At 45.4% G+C, this 26765-nt stretch overlaps 1 protein-coding gene across 1 annotated transcript in view; it reads left to right on the top strand.

The window, feature by feature from the left end:
* Nucleotides 1–26765, top strand: part of ITFG1 (integrin alpha FG-GAP repeat containing 1) — a 207290-nt gene that overhangs the window by 20429 nt on the left and 160096 nt on the right. Inside the window, exon 6 of the mRNA XM_040329507.1 lies at nt 2046–2140. Within this exon, the coding sequence (XP_040185441.1) occupies nt 2046–2140 (95 nt within the window). The remainder of the gene's footprint in view (nt 1–2045; nt 2141–26765) is intronic.

The raw sequence follows: 26765 nt of genomic DNA, 5'->3' as shown, positions 1-26765 counted from the left end.
CATGGCGGGCGTAAGGGCGCCTAATTCAAATGGGTTGGGGGGGGGCGTGTTTAATGCTAATGAGGCTTGACCTCACGTTTTTTGACGTTTTTGCTTACTGCGCATGCGCCGGGCGCCTACATTTCCCAGGGGCGCATTGCGGCTAAGTACGCCGTACGGGCCTATTGATTTCGACGCGGACGTAAACGACGTAACTCCCGGTTCGCGGACGACTTGCGCAAACGACGTAAAAATTTCGAACCTCGCGGCGGGAACGGCGGCCATACTTTAATATTGTTATTCCACCTCATAGGTGGAATAACTTTAGGCCGCCTAAGGCCTTACGGAAACAACGTTAATCGACTGCGGCGGGCTCGTGTACGTTCGGGAATCGGCGTAAAAGCTCGTTTACATAATCTACGCCGGCCGCAATGGAAGCGCCACCTAGCGGCCATCCAAAAAGTTGCAAGCTAAGATAGAACGGCACAAGCCGTCCTATCTTAGCTTTGTTTAAGCGTATCTCTGTTTGAGCATACACTTAAACGCCGGCGTAGATTCAGAGTTAGGTCGACTTATCTACTGATAAGTCGGCCTAACTCTTTGTGAATCTACCTATGTGTCTTTCCTGTTGTGCAGCCTGAGCCTTTCCAGTTGGCTACACATTTCCCAATCCTCTCTTACAAGTCACTATTTTTTTTTTCTTTAATTGTAAAGTTTTTTCTTTTCATGCATTGTCTATGCACAACAATAAAATGTTGTCTGAACGTTGTATACATTTTTTCAGTTGGTTAAACTAGACGGACTTTTTTTTTTTTAACCTGACTAACTACCGTGTTTCCCCGAAAATAAACCTGGGTCTTATATTAATTTTGACAACAAAAGACACAGTAGGGCTTATTTTCGAGGTAGGTCTTACCATGTAATGTGCTGTCTTCTCTCCCCCTCCCTGCCTGTCGGTAATCTCCAGTGTGAACCAAGTTAAAATGCTTGTACAATCCTATAATCCACTCTATTACAATAGTATATAATGTAAAATGTGTATGTTTCTGTAATATAAATGTACCAAATGCCTTAGTTCTAGCTCCGCTCTGTACTTCCGCGACCCGCCGGAGCTCTCTTCCCCGCTTCGAGCACTGCAGAGGGGGGGGGGGGGGGGGGGGGGGGGCTACTGAAGGTATTTGGTACAATAATATTACAGAAACACTAGGGGTGCAAGGGATCAAAAAACTCACGGTTATGATCGTTCCTCGGATCAGAGCCACGGACCGGATCATTTTTAGGATCAGCACCATATATAGCCCCCACTGTAATGTCCACACCCCCCCCCCCCACTGTAATATCCACATCTCCCCCCACTGTAATATCCACATCTCCCCCACTGCAACGTCCGCGTCATCTCCCCCACTGCAACGTGCGCATCATCTCCCCCACTGCAACGTCCGCGTCATCTCTCCCACTGCAACGTCCGCGTCATCTCCCCCACTGCAACGTCCGCACCTCCCCAGACCGCCCCGCTCTGGGAAGCTCACCTAGTCCGCTGCCGGGTGTACCAAGATGGCCGCCGCTCCGGAGCTAGGCCGAAGCGTCAGCCTTTCCTATGGGCTCAATCCCCGGATCGTGTCAATCTGCGGACGTTGACGTGGGGTATGGTCCCCAACCCACGTGGGGTATGGCACCCAACCAAAAGACGTGGGGTATAGTCCCCAACCCAAAGACTTGCAGTATAGTCTTTATTTTAGGGTAGCAAGCAGAGCCATACAAGTCTCTTGTTTACGTTCCTCCAGCCAGGATATAGCACAGATATAGTATATCATTATAGAGTAATTTAACTTACCTTACGTACATCTGTCTCTGTCTGATTCTGATTAGTGCAAGGTATGGAAGACTGATGATGATTTTTTTTAGAGTGTATATTGGGATGAAGGGGAACAAATTAAAGTGTGATGGACCACAATGAATCAAAAAGTCCTTAGTATATAAGTGCCTTCTTACAATGTATTTACCTGTCCTCACTGGATAAAATTCAGCATTATGTAGAATTTTACATTTTCTCTTTTTTTTTGTAGAAGCTTGACCGTGACAGCAAACCTGAATACAACACGTCCGATGGTCATTCCTCATTCTCACGCTTTTATAGACCTAACTGGAGATTTTACAGCTGGTAAGTAAAAGCAAAGAAGATTTTTTTTGTCATTATTGACCATAGCCTTGAGTATTTTTATTTATCAATTCTCCTACAACATGTAGTAAAATGTACGTAAAACATATACTACTACAACTTGTGCCTCCTGAGAACTACAGATTATTCTCCAACGAATAGGCTTGCCTCAGTGGAGTCCTTTTTTAAGGGTCAGTAAAAGAGCCCCCCTAAGCCACTGTTCTGCTTTTTTCATGCAGTAAAGATCATGTGCGTTACTATAGGAATAGTGTGACTGGGGTCCTGGTTGGAATTGGAATCAAGGACCCTAGTGCTGCAAGGCAGGAATGCTGACTCTTAAGCCACAGTGCTGCTTTTTTCATGCAATAAAATTGAAGTGGTTATAAAGATTGAAGTTTTATTTTTTATTTTTTTAAATATATAAAAAAAAGGGGCAGTGATAATCAGAACATATGAATCAAAATGATTCCAAGTAAAACTGAGTAATACTATGATAATATAAATATCATATAATCTATTATATAACACCTGTGCACAACACAGTCCAAGTCTAAACACAAGAGTAAAGTGCACAAAAATGCAAGAAAGTATGTAAAAAATTAACAAAAAGTTGTTTTTTAATTATGAAGTGTGTGAAAATTAGGAAAGATCCTTTTCAGAAGTGTTCAGTCAAAAATGTATAAATAGTGAACATCCAATCACCATTCAGGTCTCCCAAAATGTGACCCCACTACCTCAGTAAAGATGCAAACTTGCCAAATTCATTGGATCCTTTTAATCAAAGAGAGGTCAGATGGGCACCTGGCCAAACACCCTGGTCAGGATATTCCCAAGGCTCTCCTACAGGATCCACTCGATGGTAGGCATATGGACTGTACTGCCATGTGGGGGACACTGCAAACATATGGAAGAAGGTCCAGCCAAGAGGCCCATGGTAACTCTGGAGGAGCTGCAGAGATCCACAGCTCAGGGGGGAGAATCTGTCCACAGGACAACTATTAGTGGTCTCTCCACAAATCTGCCCTTTATGGAAGAGTGACAAGAAGAAAGACATTGGTGAAAGAAAGACATAAGAAGTCCTGTTTGCAGTTTGTGAGAAGGCATGTGGGGGAGGGGACACGGCAAACATGTGAAAGAAAGTGCTCTGGTCAGATGAGACCAAAATTTTCTTTTTGGCCTAAAAGTAAAACGCTATATGTGGGGGAAAACTAACACTGCACATCACCCTGAACACACCAACTCCACTGTGAAACATGGTGGTGGCAGCATCATGTTGTGGGGATGCTTTTCTTCAGCAGGGACAGGGAAGACTTTAATAGCTTGTTTCATTTGGGGAAGAGGAGAAACAGTTGTACTGTCAGAAACCATGAATCAGACAGAGACAGAAGTACAGTTATATCACACTTGTTTATTAATAATAATAATAATAATAAAAAGCCAGAGTTCAGGAACCGGATCGGATAGTCAGCCAAGCCAAAGGTCAGGGAGTCAGAAGGGATGTCAGCCAAGCAAAGTCTTCAACAGGAATGCAGGAGAAAGTTCTCTGTGATGTTGACCAAGGCGAAGGCAGAGATCATCTGAACTGGAAGGCTTGGAGACGGTTCACACAGGGGTGACTCGTTAGGCGACTTAGCCGCCTGACAAGTCGCGCTCCGTTCTGTACTATGGAACCGTTCTAATAGGAGCGAAAAAGGTTATTGTACGACTTTGGGGCGCCTTCAGGGCGACTTGCATTGACTTCAATAAAGAAGTCATTTTGCAAGTCGCGTACAGATCGCCTTGCTGAGTCACTTGATAAGTCGTGCCGCCCCAGTGTGAACCGGCTCTTAAGTAGGCAGGACTGACGAGCAGATTTATCAACAGGTGAGTCACTGTGGAGAGATAGGAGCTGGCAATTAGCTGACAGCTGAGCGGCCAGCTCCCAGAAGGAAAGGCTGAGCCCAGCCCTGACATGTACTCGCCTAATCATCTGCTCCACCTGCAGGCAGTGCTCCAAATGATCCAGCAGTGGACTTTCCCTATATTGCATTTAGAATTATTTTGAATGTGCTTTACTGTAGCACAGGGTTTGACAAATTTGCTTGGAATCTAGGAGCCAGCTAAAAAAGTTAGGAGCCAGAAAACGCGCCCCCTCCCGACGAGCTCGCACGCAGAAGCGAACACATACATGAGTAGCGCCCGCATATGTAAACGGTATTAAAACCACACATGAGGTATCGTCGCCATCGTTAGAGCGAGAGCAATAATTCTAGCCCTAGACCTCCTCTGTAACTCAAAACATGCAACCTGTAGATTTTTTTAAACGTCGCCTATGGAGATTTTAAAGGGTAAAAGTTTGTCGCCATTCCACGAGCGGATGCAATTTTGAAGCGTGACATGTTGGGTATCAATTTACTCGGCGTAACATTATCTTTCACAATAAAAAAAAATGGGATAACTTTAATGTTGTCTTGTAAGACCGCTGCGCAAATACGGCGTGACAGAAAGTATTGCAACGATCACCATTTTATTCTCTAGGGTGTTAGAATAAAAAATATATATAATGTTTGGGGGTTCTACTTAGAGGGAAGGAGATGGCAGTGAAAATAGTGAAAGATTACACATTAGAAAGCTGTTTAACTTGTAATGCCAATGGCCACAACCAGATGGAGCCAGCTCACAGAAGGAAGAGCTTGGGACTTCACAAGGCCGCAAAGCCGCGGCCTCAATTACCGGCCGTCGCGGGCCCACCACAATCGCGCGGTGGGGGAGGTGGGGGCGCATGGAGACACAGGATCCTGTGCCTCCGTGCGCCCCCGTCACGGCCGGTAATTGAGGCCACAAAGCCGCGGCCTCAATTACCGCCCACGGCGGGCGCCAGGTCACAATTTCTTGTCGCAATTGCAACCTGGCGCCCGGATTTTGTCGACCCCTGCTGTAGGAAAAGTGTGAACAGGCCCTGGATAGCCTTCAGAGCTCCAAGGGAGCGCCTAGAGCCAAGGAGATCAGAATACAAGGCTTAGGTATTGCACCAATACAACCTACCTCTGATGTGCAGTGCTTGTGCTTTCTGAGCTACAGAGAAGAGCAGCATAGCATTATCGGATAAACAAGGACGTGTCAGAGTTTCAGTTAAAAAGCAAATTACTTTATGTGCCCACTTTCTGTGTTCCCCGGCCAATAAAAAAAAAAACCGCAATCCGGGGGCATTTAATTATAGAAACACTTGTATTTTATAATTTCAGAAACACGGGCGCTTTCGCGGTCCGCTTGGCAGTTTTATTACAAAGCCTAGATTTTACAGCTACAATCAATGTCCTGTCTTTGAAAGTAGTGGAGCAGATCCCGCTGTCTTTATGACGAGCTGCGCACGCAATTAGTGTTTGTTGGCTTCTGACAGAGGGACCGAGGCAGCAAAGGTTTCATAACTGCTTCATGCCCATGGGTGAGGGCAGACATAAGGCTTTAAAGCGGAGGTCCATACAAAAATGGAACCTCTGCTGTCCAGATTCCTCCCCTCCCCCTCCAGTGTCACATTTGGCACCTTTCAGGGGGGGAAGGGGGAGCAGATACCTGTCTAAGACTTCTGGGCGAAGATGGCCACATTATCTACGCCACGTCCGGTGCCCCCTCGCTGTCTTCTGCGAAACACACAGGTCCCAGAAGACAGCGAGGGACCATTCAGATCGTGCAGCGTGACTCGCGCATGCACAGTAGGGAACCAGGAAGTCAAGCCGCAAAGGCTTTACTTCCTGATCCCCTTACCGAAGATTGCGGCAGCAGCATCCGAGAGCCGAGTGGTAGATAGGCTTCGTGCCGACGTCGCGGGCACGCTGGACAGGTAAGGCCCCTTTCACATGGGGCGGATCAGTAATGATCCGCACCGCGAACCTCTGCTTGCTCAGCGGGGATCTCTCCATTGATCCCCGCTGAGCCGGCGGATGACAGGGCGGTCCCCGCACACTGTTCAGGCACCGCCCTGTCTTTTCTCCGCTTTCCCCTGATCCGATCCGCCAGACGGATGGAAAAGTAGGTTTTTCCTCCGTCACACTTTGGCGGATCGGAGCAGGTCGGATGTCAGCGGGCATGTCACCGCTGACATCCGCGGCTCCATAGAGGAGCACAATGCGCCCGTTCAGGTCCTCCTAAAAAACTGGCAGGCGGACCTGAACGGGCCGCCCGTGTGAAACAGCCCTTAGTGTCCTTATTTTACAAGTCAGCAGCTGCAGTATTTGTAGCTGCTGACTTAAAAAATTAAAATAATCGGCGGACCTCCGCTTTAAGAAGAGTGGTTATTTTGGTCACCGTTTTTTTTTTTTTTTAAATTTCAGAAATGTTTATAAATTTTTGAGTTTTTTTTTTTTATTATTCTCACTTTAACAGATGAAAATAAACAAGTGAGATGGGGAATTTTTTATTTGGTTACATAATAATTCTGCACACTAATAGTTGCCGAATAATTGCGCACACATAGATCTTCTCCTAAGAAAGCCAAACCCTCACTTTTACTTTCTTAAATATTCAGGTTTGAGATTTATTATCATTTTGGATTGACCGAGAGCGCTGTAGTTATGAAATAATAAAAATTAATCCACAAAAATTTCAATTTGACTAATGATTGCACACGCAGTCTACAGCCACCTTCAGGAATAGGGTCGTTGGGAATATTTTGCTAAATATTTTTTCTGAAGCTCTCAGCGTTTTCTGCTGGAAAGGGAAGTATATCAGAGGCACTGTTGCTGTTTGGCAGGGAAATGGTTGATTCCTATTTTACTATAATTCAGCTTGAACTGTTTTTTATCAATGTAGTTTTCTCATTAAATTATCCTCAGTTGGCTACTAAGTGCTTAACTACAGTATATTGGATTTCAGTTTTCTGCCTCTTATCAGTGAGGGGCAGAGGAAGACAGATCTTTTGGCAGAGCAATGTTCAGGCATATCATCACTGTGTGAGATGACTATGGTCAAATGACAGTGATCGAATAAAAAGAAAAAAGTGTGCATACACAAAAAAAAATAGTGTGTGTGTATATGTATATATAATATAATATAATATAATATACACACAGTGGAACCTCGGATTGCGAGTAACGCAGTTAACGAGCGATTCGCAATACGAGCACTGCATTTCTAAAAAGCTGCAAAACGAGCAGGATTCAGGCCAAAGAGGTTTGCAGTACCGCTTTTGGCCTGAGGTGGGGGGGCGCCAGAGCCGAACGGCGCCGATTGTCGCCGTTCGGAAAGGCCCGAGGACAGTTTGACCTTGGAAAGGCTTGTCAAAGCAGTCTTTCCGAGGTTTGCCGAGGTCAGCCGAACTGTCCTCGGTCCTTTCCGAACTTTTCGGAGGATCTCCGGCGACCCCCCCCCCCCCCCCCCCCGCCTCTTGCCGCATGCGGTATTGCATGTCATTGAAGTCAATGCGGAACAAATTATTTTCGTTTCCATTAACTTCAATGGGGAAACTCACTTTGATTTGTGAGTACTTTAGATTACGAGCATTCTCCTGGAACGGATTGTGCTGGTAATCCAATGTTCCACTGTATGTGCAAAAAAAGACTAGTGCACAAAAATATATTCAGAAATACCCATCAAAGTGAAATATGGAAAAATGTATCAAAAAATATATTGGAATGACTATATATAAATCAGTAAATGTCAATATAAATATCACAAAATAACCACATTCTGAAATGGCATCAAATCTTCCGATATTTTGATATTCCAATACTCTGATCAAGGATACGATATCAAAGCCGCTTACCAGATTTGTGGGATCTCAGGTGATGGCGATCAAAAGTGCTTGTGCATTAGCCTACTGGCAGGAGTGTATTCCACCTTTTTGATCTGCTTCAGAGAAAAGGTATTCCACCAGCCACAACAGGATATTCGGTTTCGAAAGAGATCTTATAGCACATATCCCTGGAAAGTTTTGTTTAATGGAGGAAAGAAGAGGGCTTCATGGTGTAGTATGTCGCAAAATAAATGTATTTTCAAAAAGGCAACAAAATCTTTACATCCATAAAAACACGATAAGAGAACAAATTAAAACAGCCACAGTTCAAGCCATCCTGCTGTTCAGCGTGATGATGTCACAGGCTATGCTCCACCTAACGCGTTTCCCCATACAAGGCATCAACTGGGAGCGGAGATTGTGGCTGGTGGAATACCTTTTCTCTGAAGATCACAGGTGGATTACACTCCTGCTGGTAGGCTGATGCACAAGCACTTTTGATCTCTATCACCTGAGATCCCACGAATCTGGTAAGCGGCTTTGATATCATATCCTTGAACGGAGTATTGGAATATCAAAATATCCCAAGATTTTATGCTTTTTCAGAACGTGGTTATTTATATGGACTTTTAGTGATTTATAGATTTATTTGTATATAGTCATTCCAATATATTTTTAAATATATTTTTCCATATTGCACTTTGATGGGTATTTATGAATATATTTCTGTACACTAGCTTTTTTTGCATATGTATAATATATACGGTATATATTTTTTTTAGTGTATGCACGCTTTTTTCTTTTTATTCACTCATTTGGAGCTTTTAAGTATTTAGGCTATTGGGAGCTGCTGCACACTGTCATTTTGAATCACTTAGGTTAGCGAATTTTTTTTTCTTTTTATATTTAAATGACAGTGATCACCAGTCCAGAGACTGGATCCCGGAGGTCCCGGGCCCCTCACTTTGACCCTGGTTGTTAGTAGCACCCTGGTCACAGCAAGAATTCTGCTTGATTGCACAGCCAATGCGGCAGGCAGGTTTACTTATCCCCACAAATGGTTCCTTTAGAGATGTCCTGCCCCTTTAACTCCAGCGTGTTTAAATCCATTTATGCATTCCAATATATTTATTCCCATAAAATGCCAGCCCACCTGCCACGTGTGAAGCTGCAAAATAATGAGTTTTAAATACCTGCTGATCACAAATTGGTACTTTTGTGTTGCCCGTGGAGATCGAATAAGTCGGATTGTCAGATTAAATGAAACTTGCCCACTGTGTTTTGACAGACTATATCTGCTGACCCTGACGGGTTAATTAAGGCTCATTTGCATAATCAAAACTTAATTGGAAGTGCAATTTAAATGATGTTCTCAGTGCATTGAGAAGGAAGCGGAGCTGAAACGAAGCCTTTTAAAGGCTGGCTAAGTGGGGTGATGGAATTTTGTGATTGGGGTCAGCGCATTTATCGGTTTGTCTTAAAGGAGAACTCCAAAAGAGCAGTAGGAGAGATTTGTAACATTGTATTCTGCAGGTTTTCGACACTGCTAGGCTGAGTTGACATGGTGTCAGGAACCATGGATCAGAATGAGACAGAAGTGCAGTAAAAATCACACTATTTAATAAAATGGTAAAAAGGTATAAACAGTGCAAACGTAGTCAAAACATAGCCAGAATTTGGTAACCAGGACGGGTTGTCAGAACAAGCCAGAGAAACAGGAGTCCAGAGATCAGCGAAGTCGGGTGCAGCAAACAGAATCAGGAACCAGAAGGGAAGTCAGCCAAGCAAAAGTCTTTCACAGGAAAACACAGCAGAGAGAGTTTGAATATGTTGACCAAGGCGAAGGCACAGAAGATCTGATCCATACAGTTTAAATAGCTAGCGGAGATAGTTGACGAGCAGGAAATGAAGACCAAGTGAGACATTGTAGAATGAAGAGTGCTGGTATCAGAGAACTCGCCTTACTGGACGTGGTGTTGGTCGCATTGGTGCACGCTGATGTGCATGACTCTGTGCGCACTGGTCCGCGTCTCGAGCTGCGGGTGCGCGCCTTGGATTGTAGGTGCGTGCACGTGGCGCGTGCGCATGTGCCACTTGGCACCAAACAGTCCATTCAAACCCCCGGAATACTTCAGACCGGTGCTGTCTAATCTTTCACCTTCCTGTTACCTGATATCTGCTATCTGCCTGAACCGTGACCTTCTGAGCCCTTGGCTTGTTTACCTGGATTCTCCTTGCCTTCCGCCTGCATCTGACTTCGGCTTGTTTTGACCTTGCACCTGCCTACTCCACTGTACCTCGCTGCCCGACCATTGCCGACCTTGCTTGTGACCCGACCATTCTACTCTTTCTGCCCAGCTCCACTCTCCAGTGGCCCTACTAGCCTGCCTGCTGTTCGAGCGGGCTACCAACCTCTGCTGCATCTAGTTCCAGGACCACTCATCCGCAACAAGCCTCCAGGCTCTCATACCCTTCCTCACTCCCATGCCTCCTGTCTCCACTATGGGGGGCGGCGAGTCGGATCCGTACGGGAGACCTTCCTCTGCTCCATTGGGCTCGCAGTCCAGGTACGTGCAAAGTCTGACAGTTGGCAATTAACCGACAGCTGAGCACAGAGCTCTGAGAAGGAAGGGCTGATCCCAGCCCTGACACATAGGCAATGGATACAGAGTGTCTGACGCTTGTGGTTGGACCAATCTCCCAGTGGAAGGAGGGGATTAGAAGGCAGTTTCAATCTGTAGACAGCCCAGACCTGTAGCATACAGCCTTGGTCTGTGGTGCTGTCAGCCCTGACCACCCATGTGGTGAGATCTCTGAGGCCTTGTACTCACGGCCAGACATGTCCGATGAAAACGGTCTGCAGACCGTTTCCATCGGACATGTCTGCCCGGGGACTTCTGTTCGATGGCTATACACACCATCGAACAGAGGTCCGCGCGTAAACAATACGCGGGGCGTGTCCGCGGTGTCGCCGTGACAATAACGCGGCGACGTGGGCGGCCCGCCTTTAAAATGCTTCCACGCATGCGTCGAAGTCATTCGACGCATGCGAGGGATGGCGGGCGGCAGGACATGTACGGTAGGTCTGTACAGACGACCGTACATGTCCTGTCCGATCCGCCCGAAAATGGTCCGCTCGGGCCAACACACGGTCAAACATGTCTGCTGAAACTGGTCTGCGGACCAGTTTCAGCAGACATGTTTGGTCGTGAGTACGGGGCCTGAGACTGTTAGCAGGGGTCAGGGGCAAGCAACCCTTGTGAACTTTAGCATTAATGAGACCTTTAATTTGAAGAAGAGATTAGATAAACCTTAAAGTTATACTTTTATAGCGCACCTTTACTTTAAATGTATTCCCCAAAAAGTGTGTTGGTGTCAGAATGTCCGCCGCAATATCGCAGTCCCGCTATAAGTCGCTGTTCGCCGCCATTACTATTAAATAAATAAGAATATCCCATAGTTTGTGGATGATAGTATACATTTTGCACTTAATCTACTCTACGCTTATTGGGATTTTTTTTTTACCAAAAATATGTAGCAGAATACATGTTGGCCTAAATCTTTGAAGAAATTAGATTTTTTTTTTATAGCAGAAAGTAAAAACTAAGTTTTTATTTGTTTTACAAAATTGTTGCTCTTCTGTTTTTTTGTTTTTAGGCAACAAATTTAAACCGCAGAGGTGATCAAATACCACCAAAAGAAAGCTCTATTTGTTGGAAAAAGGGGACGTCAATATTATTTGTATACAGCGTCGCACAACCGCGCAATTGTCCGTTAAAGTAACGCATTGCCATATCTCAAAAAATAGCCTGGTCATGAAGGGGGGTAAACCTTCTGGAGGTCAAGTGGTTAATTGAACAAGCTGAAGTTAGAAGCTGATTGGTTACCCTGCAGAGCTTCACCATATTCTGAGTGCTACAGTTTTAGTAAGTCTCCCCCAGTGTGTGTTTCTGGCCATAGCACATAGACTTACCGTAGCTCCTTATCCTTTGCTTATATAGTTTGATCCATCTATAGGCTTGTTTAATCATTAATACGGTGTCGTGCTGAGAGTTTTCCCCACATGCCGTCTATTCCTTCGCCCTCTCCTTCTCGCCGTTCCTCCGGCCTTCAAGCCACAGGCTGCTTGTGATTTAAGATTCAGTTGTTTGTGTCTGTGAAGCTTGTGGATTATTCTCTCTCACGCTCTCTCGCTTTTTCTCTCTCGTTCTCTCTCTCTCTCTCTCTCTCGCGCGCGCTCTCGTTCTCTCTTTCTATCGTTCTCTCTACTGTTCTCTCTCTCTATCGTTCTCTCCCTTCCTCTCTCTATCGTTCTCTCCCTTCCTCTCTCTATCGTTCTCTCCCCCCCTCTCTCTATCGTTCTCTCCCCCCCTCTCTCTATCGTTCTCTCCCCCCCTCTCTCTATCGTTCTCTCCCCCCCTCTCTCTATCGTTCTCTACCCCCCTCTCTCTATCGTTCTCTCCCTCCCTCTCTCTATCGTTCTCTCCCTCCCTCTCTCTATCGTTCTCTCCCTCCCTCTCTCTATCGTTCTCTCCCTCTCTCTACCGTTCTCTCCCTCCCTCTCTCTATTGTTCTTTTTTTTTTTGTTCTCTCCCTCCCTCCCTCTCTCTATCGTTCTCTCCCTCTCTCTATCGTTCGTTCTCTCTCTCTATCGTTTGCTCTCTATCTCTATCGTTTGCTCTCTATCGTTTGCTCTCTCTATCTCTATCGTTTGCTCTCTCTATCTCTATCGTTTGCTCTCTCTATCTCTATCGTTTGCTCTCTCTATCTCTATCGTTTGCTCTCTCTATCTCTATCGTTTGCTCTCTCTCGTTCTCTCCCTCTCTCTCATTCTCTCCCCCTCTCTCTCTCCCTATACCTCTCTCTCTCTCTCTCTCTCTCTCTCTCTCTCTCTCTCTCTCTCTCTCCCCCCCCCCCCCCCCCTCTCTCTCTCTCTCTCTCTCTCTCTCTCTCTCTCTCTCTCTCTCTCTCTCTCTCTCTCTCTCTCTCTCTCTCTCTCTCTCTCTCTCTCTCTCTCTCTCTCTCTCTCTCTCTCTCTCTCTCTCTCTCTCTCTCCTATCTATCTATCTAATATATATATATATATAATCATTTATTAACACTATATTTTATATATAATCAGGAGCTGCTGTTGAACTGTGAGCTGACTATTCTGGCCCGGGGGCAGTTAGAATTGAGTGGCCCCTAGTGCCTCACTACCAGGTCCATGGTTTTGCTATAAAAGGAATTATGGGAAAGAATGTAGAGGTATCATACCATACTGAGTTTTTTTTTTTTCCTCCTCCTGAAATTGCACCAGAGTTTGGTCCTGTGCTTTTGTTTATATCTATGGTTGAGAATAGAGCAGGGGGTCTGCAACCTTTTTTCACTTAACCACTTCAGCCCCGGAAGGTTTTAACCACCTTCTGACCAGACCATTTTTTGCGATACAGAGTTGTGTTTTGTCAACTGACAATTGCGCGGCGCTGTTCACCAAAATAAAATTGATGTCCTCCCCCCCCCCCCCAAATAGAGCTCGTGATTACCTCTGCAGTTTTTATTTTTTGCTATAAAACATTCACCATAAATAAAAAATTCTTCATCGATTTAGGCTAGTATGCATGCTGCTACATATTTTTGGTTAAAAAAATCCCAATAAGCGTAATATTGATTGGTTTGCGCAAAAGTTATTGCGTCTAAAAACTTATGGTTAGATTTATGGAATTTTTATTAGTTTAAAATATATATATATATATATATATATATATATATATATATATATATATATATATATATATATATATATATATATATAATTTTTTTTTTTACTAGTAATGGTGGCGATCAGTGATTTTTAGCGGGACATGATGGCGGTCAAATCTGACCCTAAGTCACACGTTTTGGGGACCAGTGACGCCATTACAGTGATCAGTGCTAAAAAAAAATTGCACTGATCCCTGTATAAATGTCACTAACAGGGAAGAGGTTAACACTAGGGGGCGATCAAGGGGGTTAAGTGTGTCCTAAGGAGGTGCTTTCAAACTGGGGGGGAGTGTTACACTGGAGGAAAACAGAGATCGTGTTTCTGCTTAGCAGAAACAGAAGATCTCTCTTTTCCTCACTGACAGATCAGCGGTGTGCCTTGTTTAGGCACACCGCTGCTCCGTCTCGCTACAGAACAATTGGCGGGTCGCGGCGGCCACCGAACCGGAACTGCTTTCCTGACCTCAACTCCACCGAACTGCTTTCCTGACCCTCGACCCTACCGAACACCTTTCCTGACCTCAACTCCACCGAACTGCTTTCCTGACCTGGTCCCTACCGAATAGCTTTCCTGACCTGGACCCTACAGAACAGCTTTCCTGACCTCGACCCTACCGAACAGCTTTGCTGACCTGGACCCTACCGAACAGCTTTCCTGACCTGGACCCTACCGAATAGCTTTCCTGACCTGGACCCTACCGAACAGCTTTCCTGACCTGGACCCTACCGAACAGCTTTGCTGACCTGGACCCCCCCGAACAGCTTTCCTGACCTGGACCCTACCGAACAGCTTGCCTGACCTCAACTCCACTGAACTGCTTTCCTGACCTGGACCCTACCGAATAGCTTTCCTGACCTCAACTCCACCGAACTGCTCTGCTGACCTGGACCCTGCCGAACAGCTTTCCTGACCTGGACCCTGCCGAACAGCTTTCCTGACCTGGACCCTACCGAACACCTTTTAGAATGAGCTGAAACACCAATGGCAAGCTAGATATTGTCTCCCAGCATCAGTACCTGACGTCACAAATGCTTTTTTGGTTCTAACGGGCCAAAATTCCAACAGACGCACTTCATGATCTTGTGGAAACCCCCCTAGAAGAGTGGAGGTTGTTACAGAATCAAAAGTGGGTTGGCCATGATTTTGAAATGGAATACTCAACAAGCTCCTATAGGTGTGATGGTGTCCACAACCATTCCAAACTTTTATTTGGTCCTGAATGAATAAAGATAGAGTTAAGGCATCCTTTTGTATGTGGAATAATAAACTCTCATTCCCAAGTCTCAGCCTGCCTTCCATTTTGTCATTGGCATTATTTGCACACTACCTGACAGGTCCCAGTTTAATAAAGCATGTGTATTTATGGGCTTTATGTCATGGTGAGGCAAACAAGCCTGAGCGATTCCCCTTTCTATTCCGAGCATCGTCTGATATTAGAAAATATGAGAAGACAAGCCGTTCTGACAGTTTGATCTCTGACTTGTAGAGAGACTTGATACAATTATTACCCCGGAGAGGTTTCATCATCGATGTAGTTGATTACATTGCTTGTTGGCCCTTGGAGACAGAAATATAATAAAATTACCATGGATCCTGTGGAGGCCCGGGTGGCAGTGATCAGGAGACTCCGGGCTGTGTCATCTTTTTGATTGTTTGGCTACATTTAAAATTGTGTAGAAATTAAAAAATGTATCTAGGCCAAAGTGACACTAAACCTATATCCTTGCTCTCCAAAGGTAAAACGTCCACATCCACTATATAATCTAATAAAAAAATCTATTTCTCATTAAATCGTTTTTTCTGTTTTTCTTCCTTCGTTGTAACGATCTCTGTAAGCTCGATTCCCCTATCAACACAGTCATTGTTATTGGGGTAATCCTTCCCGTGGAGCTTTTGTGTTCTGACAGCAGGAGGTTTCCCAGCCAATAGAATGCACTAATCACTGCTGGCTGCTATAGCCACCGGCGGTGATCGAACTAAAAAACAGGCTGGTTGTATTGAAGTTGTTTAAACGATTGACTTCAGTACAACCAGCCTGCTCATACCTGAATCGAAATTTGACTAGTTTTTGATGAACCGGACACATTTTCAAATTTTGATCCGTCAATTTCTTTTTTTTTTCCGATAATTTTTTTCCCCCAGGACCGACGCTAAGAATCCTCCTATTACCAGGTGCAGACCCTCACAAACGACCCTCCTGTGTCCCTCCTGTATTGATAGCCTCTCCGGGGGGTGCAGGGGAGAAGTCGGTCAGCCACGATCCCGGGAATGGGCCGCGAGGCCGGCCATCACGGACTAGGCCAAAGCCGCGGCCTCGCCTAAAAACTCCTGCCCGCAGCTCCTCAGGACCAGTGCTAGAGTCCTCCTGCTACCGGGTATGGACCCTCACAACTGATCGTCCTGTGTCCCTCCTGCCTTGATCCGCCGCAATCCTGGGAAAAGGCCGTGAGGCCGGCCATCGCGGACTAGGCCGAGGCCGGCCATCGCGGACTAGGCCGAAGCCGCGGCCTTGCCTAAAAACTCCTGCCCGCAACTCCAGGACTGGAACAATTCGAATCGTGAATCGAGTTTTTTATAAAAAAAAACATTTTTTTAGGGGAAAAAATTGCCCAGCTCTCTACTTCAAATTAATTCCGAGCATGTTTACGTTTTTGTGCATCGGAATTGGCTACACGCGATCGGAATTTTCGAGCAAAACTTTTGTTGGCGGAAAAATTGAGAACCAGCTCTCAAACATTTTGTCCGATGGAGCCTACACACGGTCAACAAGCTCCCATTGAACATTTGTTGTCGGAAATTTCGACCGTGTGTACGCGGCATAACAATTCATTTGAAAATTATCTTTTTTTTTTTTTGCTGTCCTTTGTCTTCTCTCTTTTTTAATGATTCTTTTATCTTTTCCACACATTCCATCCTCGCCCTTTCATCCTCGTCCTCTTTACCAGGATTCTGAGGAAACGGCATCGAGGGCTCCAATTTTTCTCCATGAAGTCGTTCCCATCGGCTCCCTCGCCAGGCATCGAAGCGGTTAAACTGGTTCCTCCGTCTATATTTTTTAATTCGTTCTCTAGCGCAGAACCCCGCCAGAGGATTTCCCCGGAATATGTGTTCAGAATCATTAATGAAGGCTAAAGGCCTCTTGTTCATACAAAGCAGTTATTGACGGAATAAGCAGCAGAGAGCATGCCATGTCTCCGATTCACAGCACGGACCTCTGACATTCACCGGAAAGGTCAGCCTGGCTTGCCCCGTCCAGTCCGCGCGCTCACTAAACCGGCTATAAATAGCAATTTTTTTTTATGAACGCAGCCTCAGCAAGGCCGAGCCGAACATGATACACTCATAAAGGTTAATTAACCTTCAAATCGGGAAGGAGTTATGGAATATCGATTGATCGCCAGGGCGGTCGGAGGGGTTAAATGGGGATTATGATCGCGTATCTGCCTAATCCCATTAAATATTGCCTGTGTTGTAACATTGTGGGCCAAGAGAAACTCATCTCACGGTGTATTTCGGTTGTCTGCCGTGCCCAATTAGAAAATTGTTCAGGGTGACAAGGGCTGTATTAATAAGAGACTGGCAAGTAAGAGAAAGCGAATTGGCAGGAATATGAAAGGGTTGATCCCGCCGATGCTGGTGATCAGGTGACCCCTGGTTTCACTGGGCCGGATTCAGAAAAGAGATACTCCGGCGTATCTCCTGATACGCCGTCGTATCTCGGAGTCCGGCTGTCGTATCTATGCGCCTGATTCATAGAATCAGTTACGCATAGATCTCCCTAAGATCCGCCAGGTGTAAGTGACTTACACCGTCGGATCTTAGGCTGCAATTCCAGGCCGGCCGCTAGGTGGCGCTTCCATATCTTTTACGCGTTGAATATGCAAATGAGCATTTACGCCGATTCTGAAACGAACGACCGCCCGGCGCATTTTTTTTACGTCGTTTGCGTTCGGCTTTTTCCGGCGGAAAGTTACCCCTGCTATATGAGGGGTAAGTGCGGCATATCCTATGTTAAGTATGGCCGTCGTTCCCGCGCCAAGTTTTGAATTTTTTTACGTTGTTTGCTTAAGTCGTTCGCGAATACGGCCGGACGTAATTTACGTTAACTTCGAAACCAATGACGTCCTTGCAACGTCATTTGGAGCAATGCACGCTGGGAAATTTTGCGGACGGCACATGCGCAGTTCGTTCGACGCGGGGACGCGCCTGATTTAAATTTTACACGCCCCCTAGCCGCGGAATTTGAATTCCGCCGGGGGATTTACGATACGCCGCCGCAACTTTCTGAATAAAGCACTTGCCTCAAAAACTTGCGGCGTCGTAACGTAAATCAGATAAGTTAAATCAGATCCGCTGACCTATCTGAATCTGGCCCACAGTGTTTTTTTTTTTTTGTTGTTGTTTTGCCAGCTAGACCTTTTAGATATACACTATATTGTCAAAAGTATTGGGACACCTGCCTTTACGCGCACACAAACTTTAATGGCATCCCAGTCTTAGGCCCCGTACACACCATAGAATCCATCCGCAGATAAATCCCAGCAAATGGGTTTCAGCGGATAGATCCTATGGTGTGTACACGCCAGCGGATCTGTTTCCGCGGATAAATCTCCTCTGGGATGGATTCCAGCAGATCGAATATTTGCTGACATGCACAACAAATCCATCTGCTGGAGTCCATCCCAACAGATGGATCCGCTGGTCTGTACAGACTCACCGGATCCATCCGTCCGAAGGGATCCCCCGCATGCGTCGTAATGATTCGACGCATGCGTGAAATTCCTTATATGACAGCGTCGCGCACGTCGCCGCGTCATCATCGCGGCGACGGCGCGACACGTCATCGCCAGAGGATTTCGGCGCGGATTTCAATGCGATGGTGTGTACACGCCATCGCATAGAAATCCGCGGAAATCCTCGAGAGGATTTATCCGTGGAAACGGTCCGCTGGACCGTATCCGCGGATAAATCCTCTCGTGTGTATGGGGCCTTAGTCTGTAGGGTTCAATATTGAGTTACATAGTTAGTCAGGTTGAAAAAAGACACAAGTCCATCAAGTTCAACCATAAGAAATAAAATAATTATATCATACAATCACATATACCCAATTCTATACCCACAGTTGATCCAGAGTTCACCCACCCTTTGCAGCTATAACAGTTTAAACTCTTCTGGGAAGGCTGTCCACAAGGTTTAGGAGTGTGTCTATGGGAATGTTTGACCATTCTTCCAGAAGAGCATTTGTGAGGTTTTAGCGGGTTGAGTTCAGGACTATGTGCAGACCAGTAAAGTTCCTCCACCCCAAACTCGCTCATCCATGACTTTATGAACCTTGCTTTGTGCACTGGTCAAAATCATTTGGTGGAGGAGGGGGGGATTATGCCGTAGGGTTCTTCAGGGTTGGGCTTGGCCCCTTAGTTCCAGTAAAGGGAACTCTTAAAGGGGTTGTAAAGGTTTGTGTTTTTTTACCTTAATTCATTGTATGCATTTAGGTAAAAAAATACCTTGTTGTGTCCGGCCCCCCAGCCCCCCCCCCCCCGTTTTACTTAACTGAGCCTCGAATTTCCATGGGTGCGATCCCATGTCGCTCTCTCCGTGGCTTCTCTGTTCTTCATTGGATAGATTGATAGCAGCGCAGCCATTGACTCCCGCTGCTGTCAATCAATTCCAATGACTCTGGTGCCGGGGAGTGGGGCAGAGTCATACACTCGGCGGCTATGGATGCCGAGTGTATGACATGGGGAGCGCACCCGCAAGGTAACCCCCTCAGGAGAGAGCTTCCCAGAGGGGGTTATCTATTGCGGGGAGGAGCCGAGAGAGCCACCGTGGGAACCCAGAATAGAAGGATCTGTGCAAAACGAACGGCACAGTGGAGTATGACATGTTTGTTATTTGTTTTTTTTTAAAGGGAACTTTTACAACCACTTTAAGGTGTCAGCATACCAAGGTATTTAGGATAATTTCATGCTTCTAAGTTTGTGGGAACAGTTTGGGGACGACCTCTTCCTGTTCCAACGTGACTGCGTGCCAGTGTACAAAGCAAGGTCCATAAATTAATTAGAGCAGAGACTGTGAGCCAGGTCTTCTCTTCCACATCAGTGCCTGACCTCACAAATGTGCTCCTGGAAGAATGGCTGTCCACCTAAACCCTGTGGACGGCCTTCCCAGAAGAGATGAAGCTGTTATAGCTGCAAAGGGCGGGGCCAACTCAATATTGAACCCTACGCACTAAGACTGGGATGTCGTTAAAGTTCATGTGCGTGTAAAGACAGGCGTTCCAATAATTTTAACAATATACTTTATTTGTCTGCAAAGCATCCAATCTGCCATTGTAATCCCTAGGAACAATATTTGTAGGCTGCATTCTCAGTGATGTCACCAGTCTTTAGTAAAATTGATACGCTGCATTCTCACTGGTCTCCAGTGAATGGATAGGCTACATTCTCAGTGATGTCACCAGTCTGTAGTGAATGTATAGGCTGCATTCTCACTGGTCTCTAGTGAATGGATAGGCTGCATTCTCACTGGTCTCCAGTGAATGGATAGGCTGCATTCTCACTGGTCTCCAGTGAATGGATAGGCTGCATTCTCAGTGATGTCACCAGTCTGTAGTGAATGGATAGGCTGCATTCTCAGTGATGTCACCAGTCTGTAGTGAATGGATAGGCTGCATTCTCAGTGATGTCACTGGTCTCCAGTGAATGGATGGGCTGCATTCTCAGTGATGTCACTGGTCTCTAGTGAATGGATAGGCTGCATTCTCAGTGATGTCACTGGTCTCTAGTGAATGGATAGGCTGCATTCTCAGTGATGTCACTGGTCTCTAGTGAATGGATGGGCTGCATTCTGAGTGATGTCACTGGTCTCTAGTGAATGGATAGGCTGCATTCTCAGTGATGTCACTGGTCTCTAGTGAATGGATGAGCTGCATTCTCAGTGATGTCACTGGTCTCCAGTGAATGGATGGGCTGCATTCTCAGTGATGTCACTGGTCTCTAGTGAATGGATAGGCTGCATTCTCAGTGATGTCACTGGTCTAGTGAATGGATAGGCTGCATTCTCAGTGATGTCACTGGTCTCTAGTGAATGGATGGGCTGCATTCTGAGTGATGTCACTGGTCTCTAGTGAATGGGTAGGCTGCATTCTCAATGATGTCACTGGTCTCCAGTGAATGGATGAGCTGCATTCTCAGTGATGTCACCAGTCTGTAGTGAATGGATAGGCTGCATTCTCAATGATGTCACTGGTCTCCAGTGAATGGATGGGCTGCATTCTCAGTGATGTCACCAGTCTGTAGTGAATGGATAATCTGCATTCTCAATGATCATTGGAATTTTATCGATATATATATATATATAGTCATTTTTTATAGGTTGCTTATTTGTCTCAAGCTTGGAAAGCTGAATTCCGAATGTGTGTATTATTTATATTGGCACACTGAGCCATTGGCCTGGCACAGCTTTACTTGCTTTTGAAGACCCTGTTGTGATGGTGATTTTATGTCCAAAAACATTATTTAATTTTTTTTTTTTTTTTTTTTTTTACTTCTGCCTGAATAATACAGAAGGCGGTAAACATGCTGTCTTCATACAAGGAACAAGGTACAAGGAAGTGATTACCTACCTTTGGAACATTTTGTTCCAACCAATTATGTGCAGCGGTTTAGATTGTGAGCAGTAAAGTGGAGTGGATTTAGACGACTCGGTGCTTGTGCTTGTTTATAGTTTTTCATCGAAGGTCATCAGTCTTTTGCCCTTTGGAGATTTGAACTACTCAAAAACCGGTCCTCGCTGTTATAATTGCTAAATAAAACCCTCCCACTTCTTTTGCTTGTCTGATATCCTGAAAATGTACTACGACCTGCTGGGAAGATGACAAGTCGCCAACTTCAAAGATATGTTTCCAAGTTGTCCGGAGTAATGCTATAAAGAGAAATACTTGCCTTATTCCTCACTCCCATGGTAGCCGGTACTCTTCTTTTTCCTTTCTTCCTTGGAACGTGGACATGCCCCAGACATTATCATTATGTCAGATAGAAGAATGGCCACACTACTGGATCAAAGGAGACCAGTCATCCCTTCTGAAACTGGTAGGCCCCCTGGACTTGCAGGAGAATGCTTATGAAAACATTGCTAGGTCATTATGGCATGGCACAGTTTTCTGCAGCCAACAGGACCTACCAACCGTTGGAGGAAAGGGACCTGGGAGAAACTGAAGGTTCTGTGGAAAAAAGTATCCATGAAATAAAAAGAACAAAATGGTGTGTGGACGCTCCAAGGAATTTAAGGAGTTAATTTTTCATTTTAGGTTTCTGTATTTGGTAAAGCCATGGAAATAACTTTATCTTTGGCACAAGTGTGCATCCAGAATCCGTTGGTTTACAGCACAGATACAGCCTTTTTTGGAGGGATTTGTGAATGCAGTGTGAAATGAAGATCTTTTAAGAAGGCTCCACTTTGCATCACAATCATTTTGTGGAGCCCTTTGGTTCAAGTAAAGAGACCCTGTCACTTGGGGTGGACTGCTGCAGATATGTACAGGCATCTGATAGGAAGCTTGCCCACTTCTTACTGCCTCCTGTACATTTTTGAACAATGACCTTTCCTAACCTGTAACAGAGGCTTTTTAAAACCACTTTACCATAGCTTGATTACCCGTGTTTTTTGGACCATAAGATGCACTTTCCCCCCCCCAAAATATGGGGGGAAATGTCTCTGCATCTTATGGTCTAAATGTACATCAGGCGCGGACCCCTGCTGCCGCTGGCAACAGCCCCTGCCGGAAATGCCCCCCCGCTTCTGTTGCCACGTTAATACCGGAAGAGAGGCAGGAGAGTGGAGGAAAGACATCCCAAGCCCTCATAAGTGCCGGGCGATCTCCTGGTCGACACTTGCTGAGAAGACAGAGCAGCCCGAGCGATGGCACAGGTCGGGCTGCAATAATGTCACAGGTCGGGCTGCAATATTGGCAATGGTCGGGCTGCATTTCACGGGCACACTAGTTGTCTCCAAACTGTGGCCCGGGGGCCAGATGTGGCCATTTACTTGCCTTTATCAGGCCCTTGGGGCACTGGTCCTCTCACTGATACAAGATGCTATTTCTCTCACTGACACCAATGATGGGGCACTTCTTGGTACCGACGCCAATGACGGGGCACTATTCCTCCCATTGATACCAATGATGGGACACTATTCCTCCCACTGACACCAATGATGGGTCACTATTCCTCCCACTGACACCAATGATGGGTCACTATTCCTCCCACTGACACCAATGATGGGTCACTATTCCTCCCACTGACACCAATGATGGGACACCATTCCTCCCACTAACACCAATGATGGGACACTATTTCTCCCACTGACACCAATATCTGGCCCTCCTCAAGTCTGAAGGACAGTAAACTGGCCCTCTGTTTAGAAAGTTTGGAGACCCCTGGTCTATACATTTGTCTACATGACTGGTCCTAGTAGGTGTTGTATTCCAGCCTTTGTTCCCCTGCTGTCATGTTTTCCAGTGCAGCTTTGAATCTGATGGGTGGGCATGCTGAAAGGCAGACAGTTCTTATTTCAGACACCTTGGTAAATTGAACACACCCACGTCGTCTGGTTCACATTTCAAAACTCTGCCATCTGAATGTTTTTCTCCGTCCTCATTTCACGCCTGTAGTTTGGAGATTGCATTTGATTGAAAGTTCCATAGCTCCTTGTGTAGCTGGTGAAATTCTGTTACTTTCCTGTTAAGATGATATCCGCCAACACCGAGACTCACCGGCTGTTCTGAAAAGTCGGGTTAATTCCCCACGTGAAAATGAGAAAATTTGTTTATCAGCCACTCTGGCATTGTGAAACGATTTTCAATAAGATGCTCGGCAGGAACAATCTTTGAAGCGTGTCTTCGTCTTGTCACCATCCCTCTGTTCCTGCTGCTGCCGTCAAGAATGCGAGAGCTGAGATTTTTTTTCTTTTAAGATCTGGAGAACGGAAAAATCTTTAAGAGCTTATTTAGATCTACAGTATGTATTGTGATATAACATAATAAAGAGTGTTTTACCATACATTAGCGCAGTGCGTGGTATTGTATATAACGTGTGTGTGTGAGGTTTTTGCATGTATGTGAAATTTGTAGCCATCTCCACCAGGAGCTGCCGGTCCATAAGGGGCCTAGTTTGCATGCAGGGGCGCCAGAATCATAAGTTTCTATGAGTTATTTTTTTCAAGGGGCATGAGGCTCTAATCTGCTTGAAAAAGGTTGGGCTTGGGGCGCAGAGCACCCCCCCACTCATTTTCATGTTGATGTTTCGGCAACCTTGCCCTCCTTCAAAATAGTCATGACTATTGTGTTCGACTAGAGAGGAGATCCCCCCCTTTCCCCCTGTCCACCTTCCTCATGAACCCCTTCCTTATTTGTAACTACAATGGTATGCGTATCCCCATTTCTAAATAAATCCAACCCTTATTTTATGATCTAGTTTTCCTGTATGAGAATCATGGAATCCCAAGCAGAGCACATTTTACATAGGCACTCTTGTTCTTCCAGCCACATATCTGTATATCTACAGCGTGAGATCATCAGAGGCAGTGCTCTAGGGCTGCAACTAACGATTATTTTCATAATCGATTAGTTGGCCGATTAATGTTTCGATTAATCGGATAATCTTAAAATTGAGTGTGGTGTACAATTTATGTAAGATGTAAATAAAAAAAAAAATGCAATTTATTCTAAAAGATCCATATGCAGTGGTAAATATAAATAACCAACTACAGTAATTGTAATGCCTTCTATTACCTCCACTTTCTCTGGGTTTAGATGCTGATCTTCCCTGCACAGAGTCTTTAAAGTGATATTTTTTTTTTTTTTTTTTTAAACAAACTTGTTATACTTGCTTGCTCTGTGTAATGGTTTTGCACAGAGCAGCCCAGATCAGCCCAGATCCTCCACTTCTGGGGTCCCTCCACGATGCTTATGGCACCTCCTGCCTTCAGAGTGCCTCAATAGCAAGCTGCATAGTATAGAGCGCCCGCTATAGCAAGGTAAAAAAAAAACTTCTGCCTTTAGAACCACTCACTTCCTGCCCAGGACTACATGTCCCATGAGGCATTGCTCCTCACACTTTCACATTCGCAAATTCTCAGGCACTTAGTGACACGTATGGACGGTGTACTGAGCTGTATGTGTGATGCACTGTATTTCCTGATATGTAAACAAATAATGCATTCTATATGCAGGCCAACTAATCAACTGGCCGATTAATCGATTATGAAAATAGTTGACAACTATTTTCATAATCGATTAGTTGTTTCAGCCCTACAGTGCTCTCCAAGCTTTTCGAACAAAGGGCCAGTTCTCTGTCGTTCAGACTTTAGGGGGGCTGTATTGCGCCGGCGGGGGGTAGAAAATGTCCCTGACCCAGCACAGTGAAAATAAACATGGTCAGCCTTGGTGGTCAGTAGGAGGAGGAATAGTATCCTTTGGTATCTGTGGGAGGAATATTACACCATTCTTGATATCAGTGGAAGAAATGGTACACCATTGTTGGTGTCAATGGAAGAAATTGTGCCCCATTGTTGGTGTCATTGGGAGGAATGGTTCTCCATCATTGATATTAGTGGTAGGAATAATGCTGCATTGTTGTTGTCAGTGGCAGGAATTATCACTGTTGGTGTTAATGGGAGGCATAGAATGTCTCATCATTGGGGGAATAGTCTCCCAAGGGCTGGCATAGGGCCGCATTTGGCTGAAATTTGGAGACCACTAATCTAAGGCAGTGCTGCCTCTTACCTGCTAGTCTCACCAGATCTGGAGCGAGATTTAGTGTTGTCCATACTGTGCTGCTCTCTGTTCTGCTTGCTGGAGGGAAAGTTGTATCTGAGGCTCTGCAGTGCGAGGATCTCTCTCTGTTCCTGCTTCATTTAGTTTGTGGATCTGTGCTGCTTCCACCTCTGCTTATGCTTCTTGATCATTACTCCATCAGTCATCGGAGAAGGCAGGAAATCACCTCTGACATTAGAAAAAAGATTCCTCTTCAAAGATGGCTTATTTCACACAGAGACACCATGCAGAACAAGGCATAAAATCTGCAGGGCTCTAAATCCAGGGGATAATGCGATCTGCAGGGCTCTAAATCCATGGGACCATTTTACCAGGTAAAGTGAGACGACAGGCTCATTATAATACTTGATTTTATGTAAATGAACTGATTTTGTTTTTGTCTTGTTCTGATTCAGTTGATAATCTTATCATTTTTCTTCCACTGAAGAGCAGCTGGGATAGCATAGCGCCTTTTGCGCACATGAAATCTTCCCGCTTCACACTGACAGCTGGCGTTGGCGCTTTATGAAGAGATCAAAACTTTAAATGCTTGATGTTTGTTTCTATTCACTACAGTAACAAAGTAAAACTCTCAACGCTTGCGACGTGTGATAAGTGCACCAGCTGTCTGCTTGTTACCGGCGGCGTAGCTTACAGCGACCATGTGGGCTTTCATTTTTATATTGGCGTATTTGTGTTTTAAAGTGCCAGTTCGTCTTTTATTTGCATTGCCTCCCTGTTATGTGTTTGCAGCTTCATTAATATGCTTATGTGAAGTAACAGGCAAACTGACTTACCTGATACTTATAGATATGGGGAGCTCGTCACTCACTCCCCTTCCTATTAGAGGATCATCAGAGATCTCACTGCCCCCCAATCTCCGGACACTTGTCCGGATTCAGAAAGACTTACAACGGTCGTATCTGTAGATACGTCGTCGTAAGTCCGAATCCGTCGCAACTTTAAGCGTATGCTCAAACTGAGATACGCTTAAATGTTGCTAGGATACGACCGACGTAAGTCTCCTACGCCGTCGTATCTTAACTGCATATTTACGCTGGCTGCTAGGGGCGTGTACGCTGATTTACGCCTAGAATATGTAAATCAGCTAGATACACCTATTCACGAACGTACGGCCGGCCGTCGCAGTACAGATACGCCGTTTACGTTAGGCTTTTTCCGGCGTAAAGTTACCCCTGCTATATGAGGCGCAGCCAATGTTAAAGCGGAGGTTCACCCAAAAATCAACTTTCTGCCACTCGATCCAGCATACTAATGACATCTGCAGTATGCTGTTTTTTTTTTTTGTACTTATCGTTTTATAAGCCGTTGTTATCCGGCTCCGAGCGGGGATTCCTTCCGG

The sequence above is a fragment of the Rana temporaria genome, chromosome 11 (genome assembly GCF_905171775.1).
Source record: "Rana temporaria chromosome 11, aRanTem1.1, whole genome shotgun sequence".
Taxonomy (NCBI): Eukaryota; Metazoa; Chordata; class Amphibia; order Anura; family Ranidae; genus Rana; species Rana temporaria.
The sequence above is the reverse complement of the archived record's forward strand: the minus strand, read 5'-3'. Positions and strand labels throughout refer to the sequence as shown.